This window comes from Myotis lucifugus, unplaced genomic scaffold (genome assembly GCF_000147115.1).
Source record: "Myotis lucifugus unplaced genomic scaffold, Myoluc2.0 scaffold_838, whole genome shotgun sequence".
Taxonomy (NCBI): domain Eukaryota; kingdom Metazoa; phylum Chordata; class Mammalia; order Chiroptera; family Vespertilionidae; genus Myotis; species Myotis lucifugus.
The window spans coordinates 40470-48685 of record NW_005871886.1 but is presented as its reverse complement, the minus strand read 5'-3'; the positions used below and the strand labels follow the sequence as shown (position 1 = coordinate 48685).

The 8216-nt window shown below is 51.5% G+C and overlaps 1 protein-coding gene across 1 annotated transcript; it reads right to left on the bottom strand.

Annotated features, from left to right (window-relative positions):
• Nucleotides 1-969: 969 nt before the first annotated feature.
• On the bottom strand, nucleotides 970-5287 carry LOC102419280 (sialic acid-binding Ig-like lectin 5). The gene is made up of 9 exons (XM_023747303.1): nucleotides 5251-5287; nucleotides 4793-5173; nucleotides 4297-4575; nucleotides 4002-4049; nucleotides 3501-3755; nucleotides 3132-3416; nucleotides 2814-2913; nucleotides 1679-1760; nucleotides 970-1164 (listed from the first exon to the last, which is right to left on the bottom strand). The coding sequence occupies exons 1-9, from the start codon at nucleotides 5285-5287 to the stop codon at nucleotides 970-972; spliced, it is 1662 nt and encodes a 553-aa protein (XP_023603071.1).
• Between the last annotated feature and the right edge of the window lie 2929 nt (nucleotides 5288-8216).

Sequence of the window (8216 nt, the reverse complement as noted above, 5' to 3'; positions counted from 1 at the left end):
TAAGACCTTGCTCAGGCCCTTTAAGAGGAGGTGCCTGGGGCTCCAGCAGCCTCTGTGTCACCTAGCCACAATCCCCGCTGCTTTTATTGAACCAGAAGTTGTGCAGACTTGATACCCTTGCTCCTCAGGGGAACCTCCACAGTCAAGATATCCCTCCTGATTTTAAACCAACACATGTGGATGTGAGACCACCTGGTCCTGAGAGTCTGCCCTGCATCTTTTCCCCTCCTACCAGTCTCAATGATACATAGGTATGTTGTGCTATTCAGACGTTATTCCACATGAATTAAAGGGCCCAAATCATGCCAGGAAAACATGCCCCAAACCATAACACTGCCCCCACCAGCTTGAAGGGTTGTACTCATGCATGTGGGGTGCATGCTTTCATGCTGTTTCCACCAAATTCTCACTCTGCCATCTGCATGATGCAACTGCTGGAAATGAAATGCATCAACCCCTCGCTATTCCAGGGCAAGACAGGTTGTGCCATGATGATTCTCTCTCATCATTGATGTTTCTCCCTTCCTCTCCCTTCCTCTCCGTTCCTCTCTGAAATAAATTATATATATATATTTAAAACTACTTCTAGTTTGTAACTTATACATTCTTATTTTATTATGTACAGTCACTACCATAAAAATTACAGCATCATAATTAACTTACCAAAGTTTTAGCAAATGAACACTTCTCTCTCCTCCTAGGTAATATGTACATATTAGGAAATGTACAGATTACATATTCCCCACTTTGGGCTTAGCCGTTATTACTGTCGAGAATGTAAATCTATATTTTTATTCTACAGGCAATAATTTCCCCATTTATTTGTTCCAAAACATCTGTATTACTTCCTCATTTTTTAATTCTCTCTGCTGAGTATAAATTATAAAGTGACATTTAAAGATCGTATCTGCTTTCTTCTGCTTTCCATGGTTGCTCCTGAAAAGTCAATTAAACTGCTCTGAGCGATCCTCATTTGCCTGCACGCTTGATCTCTGAGTACTCGGGGCTGCTGGTGGCCTCCAGGTTCTGAGGCTCCCGTGTCTTCATCTCATAAAAGCTGAGGTTGGCGTAGTAGAGCTCTTGTTGCTCCCCGGAGGGAAGGGCATCCTTGGCGGGGGGCACTTGGTCTGGAGGCCTGTCTGGCCCTAGCTTTTCCTGGGAACCCTGAGTGGAGGGGAGGGAAGGGAGTCAGAGAGGAATAAGGCAGACATGGTCCCAAGGGGAAATTGGGCTGATGGAACAGTTTTCATTCTTCCTCATTCCACACACGTCTTACGAACTCAACTATTCCCACATGCATTTAACATTATGTAATATTATACTGAAGGCCTACTAATCATGTTTCATCCTCACAGAAACCCAGCATGAATGACATTCATTATCCCCATTTACAGATGGGTAATCTGAGGTGAGGAGAGGTGAAGCAACATGCCCACAATGGGTAGAAAGTAGTTGTTTTGGGGAGCTGGTTCTGGCGGCCTGTGCCTATCAGAATGGTGAGGTTGGCTCAGTGGTCAGTGTGGCTGGGGCAGGAGGTTCCAGGAAATGAAAGGGAGAAGTCAACTCCCTGCTGTCTGTCTAGCCCACCATAATGGAGCTCAGTGTGAACTCCCTAATGGACATGCCCAGCCCCCCCGACCCCCGCCCTACACAGCATGAGAAGACACCCGTCACTCACCCAGGTGACTGTGCCCATGACAGGGTCTTCATTATTCGTGATCTTTGGTCTCCCAGCTGCTTGCCTCCTGCGGGCTTTCACTCTAAGGGAAGAAGTCAGCAGCCAGAATGGCTCAGGCACAGGTGGGCAGCTGCGCCCACTCCCTGATGGACAACGGAGGCATCCAGGCCCTGAGGCCAGACTCGGAGGCCCTCCTGACATGCAGGTGAGGGTCCCGTCCCCCTGGATGCCCAGGGGTTTGGCCAAGACTGAATGTTCATCACCAAGGCCCCTCTCACACGCAGAGACTTGTGCACGAGCCATCATCGGTGCAATTCATGGCAGCCAAAACGTCCAAGCAACCCAATGTCCATCAATGAAGGAACGGACGAATCAAATGTGCCCCATCCATACCATGGAATATTACTTGTAAATAATAAGCAATACAGTGCTGACACAAGAACTTTGAAAATGTCATGGCCCTGGCCAGTGGGTCAGTGGTTAGAGCGTCAGCCTGCACACTGAAGTTCACAGGTTTAATTCTTGGTTCAGGACCAAGTTGGATCCTTTTTGCAGGTTTGACCCCCATCTCTGGTCTGGGCTGGTAGGGAGAGAACCTATAAATGTGTCTCTCTGACATCAATGTTTCTCTCTCTCTCTCTGTCCCTCTCTCTCCCTGTGTCCGTCTCTCTCACTCTCCCTCCCTCCCATCCACTCTCTCTAAAAATGAATGGGAAAATATTCTTGGATGAGGATTAACAACAAAATAAATATTATAATGATTAAAGAAAATATCGTGCTAAGTGAAAGAAGTCAGTCACAAGGGACCATGTGTTGTGTGATTCCATTTATATGAAATGTCCAGAATGGACGGGAAGCAGTTAGTGGATGCCTAGGGCTGGGAGCGGATGGAAACAAACTAACAGGAGATGTGGGTGTCTTTTGCTTGTTGTTCTTGTTGTTTTTTATTATTTCAAGCAAATGAAACGTTTTAAAATTGATGGTGGTGATGTGTGACTGAACGAAAAGCCATTGAATTGTACACTTTAAATATATGGGAATTTTACCTCAATAAAGCTGCTACCCCCTCTGGCCCTCCCAAAACAGTCCCCTCTGGATGTGCTCAGCCCTGCACCTCCCTGCCCCAGAGGCTCACATGCAAAAGGAGATGAGACACAAGCACAGGGACAGCAGGGCCATGGCTCCAGCACCTCCGAGAGCCGCAGGAACCACTCCCGCTTGGGGCACCGCCTTCCCTGCAGAGAAGAGGGGGGTGAGACACCCACTCCTGGGACACGGTCTCTCCTCTTCCCACCTCCTCCCAGAATGCACTGTCAGTCTGTTCAGCCAGGAGATGTAGACCCTGTCCTAACAATCTCCCCTGTCCAGGGCACAGCCCCCCTCCCCTCCCCAGCTCCACCCTCTCTCTGACCCACTCCTTCCTCCGTGGCCTCTGCCCCCAGCAGGCCCTGACCTGGCAGCAGCAGGACAGAGGCGCTCTGGGTCCCATGCACATTCCAGGCCTCGCAGCTGAGTCTGAGGTCAGGGCAGAGCCCCGCGAGGAGGCTCAGGGAGCTGTTGGTCCAGGGCCCCTCTGAGCTGGAGTTGACCACGTGGGAGGCGTTGCCATGGTTCCCCTCCAGCAGCCCCGCCCCCAGCCGCCAGCGCAGGGAAGGGGCTGGCTGGGCCCTGGAGGAGCAGCTGCAGTGCAGACCCTGGTCCTCCCAGGAGCAGGAGGGTCCCAGCAGCTGCGGGGGGTCTGTGGGGAGCGAGGAGAAGGGTCAGCGGTGCCTCTAATCTCCCCAGAACCCAGCTGTCCTGCCCCCGGGGTCTCCCCACTCACAGACCACGGAGAGGCTGAGAGAGACACTGTGGGAGCCCAGCGGGTGCCGAGCTTGGCAGGTGAACTCTCCTTCCTGTGCAGGCCCCACGCGAGGCAGCTCCAGGATCGGGGTGCTGGAGATGGGGGTGGCGTTCAGGCCTGGGGACCCCCGGAACCAGCTCAGCTCGGCAGGGGGGTTGCTGTCAGCCTCACAGCGCAGCCTCAGGGCCTCTCCCTCCAGGATGGAAAGGGATGTGGTTTGCAGGATCTTGAGGGCTTTGGAGAAAGAAGTGGGGAGGGGCGGGGGAAGGGAAGAGAGAGAGAGAGAGAGAGAGAGAGAGAGAGAGAGAGAGAGAGAGAGAGAGATGGAACACAGGTCAGGCACGAGAGATGAGGGACTGGGGTGATGACTTTCATCCCTGCCCTTCCCATGTCTCATCCCATTCAAACTCCTGCTGCCCCCTCTGCCCGACCAGGGGCCGCGGGCATGGCCCCGCCCAGAGAGGAGGGGTTCTTTCCTACCTGTGACATTTCTGAAGGAGACGCCTATGGTGAGGCTCTGAGGGGCATCTTGGATAAAAAAGACAGAGCCCCACTTCAGATGGAAGTCACCCTAATCCCAAGGAGGGACGGTGGGTACCAGTAAAGTGGGGTTCTCTCTTTCTGGCCCCACTCCTCACCTAACACACAAGATCCATGCATAAGTGTTTTCAGGTGAAGCTCAAGCCTCCTCTACACACACACACACACACACACACATACACACACACACACGTCCCACTACCTCTAGGGACCCAGCCATCCCTCAAACACTCACAGGAGACGTTGAGCTGGATGGTTCTCTGTGTGGTCAACTGAGGCTGTAGGCCTTTGACCTGACAGGTGAGGTTGGTGCCATGGTCCCAGGGCCTCGGGGTGAAGGTGAGCACCGAGGAGCGGCGGGTCTGGCGGTCCAGCGAGCCCACAGCGGCTCCCGCCCAGGAGAAGTTGAAACGTTGTCCCGTTTCACAGGACCCTGGCAGGCTGCAGGCCAGCTGTGAGGGGCGGCCGGACTCCAGAGGCTCCAGAATCTGGATGTGGGGTTTGTCTGTCAGGGAGGAAGAGGAGAGAGGGAGATGCCTGGGCCTCAGGGAGTGGGGACCCAAAGTGTGATCCTGAGTGGGACTTGTGTCTCAGGGCCCCTGAGCTCTCCAGGCCCTGTGATCTTCCCATCACCCAGGGCCCACAGCCTGGACAGGGAGTGTCCAGTGTCCTCTTCCTGCTCTAAGACGGGGTCCCATGTCCCTGGGTCTTCTCCTGCGCCCCTGCCTTACCTGTCACCTGCAAATTCAGCATCTTCTCTCGGTAACTATGTTCCACAGAATTTCCTATCTCCACTCGGAAGAAGTAGCGTCCTGTGTCACTCCTCCTGGCATCTCTGATGTGCAGGGAACAGCTTTTGGTCCTGGGGTCCGAGAAGATGAAACGGTTTTCTGTTTCGCTCTTCACCAGTTTACGTAGGTTGCTCGAGGCCACGGGAGCATCACACTCTGTGTTGTCCCCGTCCCGGTACCAGTAGAGGTTTCTAGAGGAAGACCACAAACTCCACGGGTAGGAGAAGGAGCAGGGCACGTGGACACACAGACCCTCATGCACTGTCACCGATTCCTGCACTTGGAGCTCATACGTGTAGCCTGGCAGCTGCTGCAGGGACCCTGGGAGGGGGACAAAAGCTCAGCGGCCACCCTTGCTGATCCCCCACCTGCCCAGCCCCCCTCCGTCAGCCACTCACCCCCCCACAGCAGGGGCAGCAGCAGCAGGGGCAACATGTCTGCCTCTGGCAGGGCAGAGCGGGTCCGGGTCCCTGTGTCAGGGAGCAAAGTGCCCAGCTCTGGGGTGGGGCCTAGGACACCCCAACAGGAAGCCCTGGGGGAGAGACTGTGGCCAGGCTGGGGGGGAACTTGGCCTCCACAGGACGTGGGGGGGTGAAGTGTTGGCTGAGAAATCTTCCTGTCTCCCTCCCCCCTCAACCCAACACTGCTGGTGGATATGCTGAGGCCCCTAGAGGTTGAGAGGCACGTCCAGATGTTAATCTGAAAGTAATCACCTTGCAGATGATGTGTAAGTGGAGAGGGAGGTCACCCAGGGGGCCACTGGGGTCAGAGCTGGACTTGGGGAAGACCCACCCTTGAGCTGAAACCACTGATGGGTCTGGAAAAGGATAACTTTACATTTTCTTTAGACAACTCAAGTGCTGGCAAGAGAAAAAGCAATTTCGACTCAACTCCAGTTGCGGGGTGGATCCCCTGTGTAAACTTGAGCATTCAAGCCCTTTGCTCTGAGAGCTTTGTGGGGACATGGGAGGCACATGTGTGGGTCTTCCAGGGTCTGAGGGACCTGGGACAGTGACAGCACACAGGCCCCACCAGAAGGTGATGTGTGAAGGGAGATCTCGCCCCATTTGGAGGGACCCAGAGACGGAGCCTCAGCACAGCAGCAAATTCACCACCTACAGCTCAGGAAGCTCCACCTTCAGACCCCTCATGTGCTCCGTCCCTTTTCAAAGCCCAGCAGGGGTTTGAGTGATGTGTGGACATAACCTGCAATCCTACTACTCTTTTATTTATTTATTTTTTTAATTAAATTTTTATTGTTCAGATTACATTTGTTCCTCTTCCCGCCCCCCATAACTCCCCTCCTTCCAGTTCCCGCCCCACCCTCCGCCCTCACTCCCCACCCACTGTCCTCATCCATAGGTGCACGATTTTTGTCCAGTCTCTTCCCGAATCTCCCATTCCCCTTTCCCCCCCAAGAATAGTCAGTCCATTCCCTTTCTATGTCCCTGATTCATTATAATCACCAGTTCATTCTGTACATCAGATTATTTATTCACTTGATTCTTAGATTCACTTGTTGATAGATGCATGTTTGTTGTTCATAATTTGTATCTTTACCTTTTTCTTCTTCCTCTTCTTAAAGGATACCTTTCAGCATTTCGTATAATACTGGTTTAGTGGTGATGAACTCCTTTAGCTTTTCCTTGTCTGTGAAGCTCTTTATCTGACCTTCAATTCTGAATGATAGCTTTGCTGGATAAAGTAATCTTGGTTGTAGGTTCTTGGTATTCAGCACTTTGAATATTTCTTGCCATTCCCTTCTGGCCTGCAAAGTTTCTGTTGAGAAATCAGCTGACAGTCGTATGGGTATTCCCTTGTAGGTAATTGAGTCTCTTTCTCTTGCTGCTTTTAAGATCCTCTCTTTGTCTTTTGCTCTTGGCATTTTAATTATGATGTGTCTTGGTGTGGTCCTCTTTGGATTCCTTTTGTTTGGGGTTCTCTGCACTTCTTGGACCTGTAAGTCCATTTCTTTCACCAGGTGGGGGAAGTTTTCTGCCATTATTTCTTGAAATAGGTTTTCAATATCTTGCTGTCTCTCATTTCTGGCACCCCAATAATTCTGACATTAGTGTCCTTGAAACTGTCCCAGAGGCTCCTTACACTATCTTCACACTTTCGGATTCTTTTTTCATTTTGCTTTTCCAGTTGGGTGTTTTTTGTCAAATCTTTGGTTTGATTCTTGAGCTCCTCTGGTCTGCTATTGGGTATAATATTCTTTATTTCAGTCCGTGTATGCTTACTTTCTAATTTCTTTATCGTAGCATCGAGGGTCTCATTAGTTTTCGTGAGGCTCTGCTCAAGTTTATAGCAAGCCCTCAAAATTGCGATTTTTAGCTCCATATCCTCCATTTCTGTCATGTTTTTTTGTCTCCGCATCTTTTATGCTTTCTTGGTGCACCCCCTTGTGGTCTTTGTGCGCAGTCTTGTTCTAGCCAAGCCTTAATTGTTGTAGTTAACACTAGAGGGATTTGACCACCAGGCCGACTGGCTGTAGGAATCAGCTGTGTGGAAAACTTCAGTCCTCTGGGGAGGCGCTAATCCAGCCTTTGCCTGAGGCGATCAGCAAATGGCTCTGCACAGGGCTTGGGCGGGGCGGGCTCAACAGGGCGGGGGGAGGGAGCAGCTATGGCTGCTCTCAGTCCGTCCCCAGGGGCTCTGCCTCTCTGTCCCCACAACCGCTGCAAACCTCGGAGGGACCGTAGCCAGACAGTCCCACTTCTCCCGTTTGAGTCTGGGTCCCTAGAGACTCGCCCGGATCTGTAGCCCAGAGTCTGAGACTCACTCCTGATTGAAAACGACAACCGCGCCCTCAGCGACCAGCCCGCTTTGCGCGCGCACCGCCGCACCACCGTACCTTTAAATTTTCCACACTGAGCCTCCTCTGAGCCTTGGAATGCTGTTGTTTTTCCTTCTAGTTGAAGAGTCTCTCCTCAGCCAGCCTTCCTGTGGTTCTGGTTGATGTCCGTTCCGTCTTTTAGTTGTATTTTTGAAGTGGTTGTTCGAGGCAGCAAACTCCGGTGTTTACCTATGCCGCCATCTTGGTTTCCCCTCCTTGGCTCTTCTTGACTGACCCTTCTCTCTTTCTTCGGGCTTAGGCACTAATCCCTACTACTCTTTTATGAAAGAAAGAAACTTGGTCAATGTTTTCGAAATATGACAGTGATGTGAAACTTCAGACATTCCCAGTAACAAATTATGTGATTGAAAGAAACGTTTCTTTAATTGTACAGGAGAAAAAGAAATGTCAAACATCCACGCTGAAGGGAACACTGAATTCTCTCTCTATTCTCTATATTATCTATATATATATAAGGCTAATATGCAAAGTGTCCCCTCAGGAGTTTGATGGGGAGACTGGGAG

Bases quoted from the DNA above. Each gene is read 5' to 3' on its own strand.
- LOC102419280 (XM_023747303.1), bottom strand. From the start codon at position 5,287: ATGTTGCCCCTGCTGCTGCTGCCCCTGCTGTGGGGGG. The intron at 4,576-4,792 runs GTAAGGCAGGGG...TCTCCTCTTCCT, and splicing joins GCTGAATTTGCAGGTGACAG to CCCTGACAGACAAACCCCAC. The intron at 1,165-1,678 runs GTGAGTGACGGG...CCCTCCACTCAG, and splicing joins TCATGGGCACAGTCACCTGG to GGTTCCCAGGAAAAGCTAGG.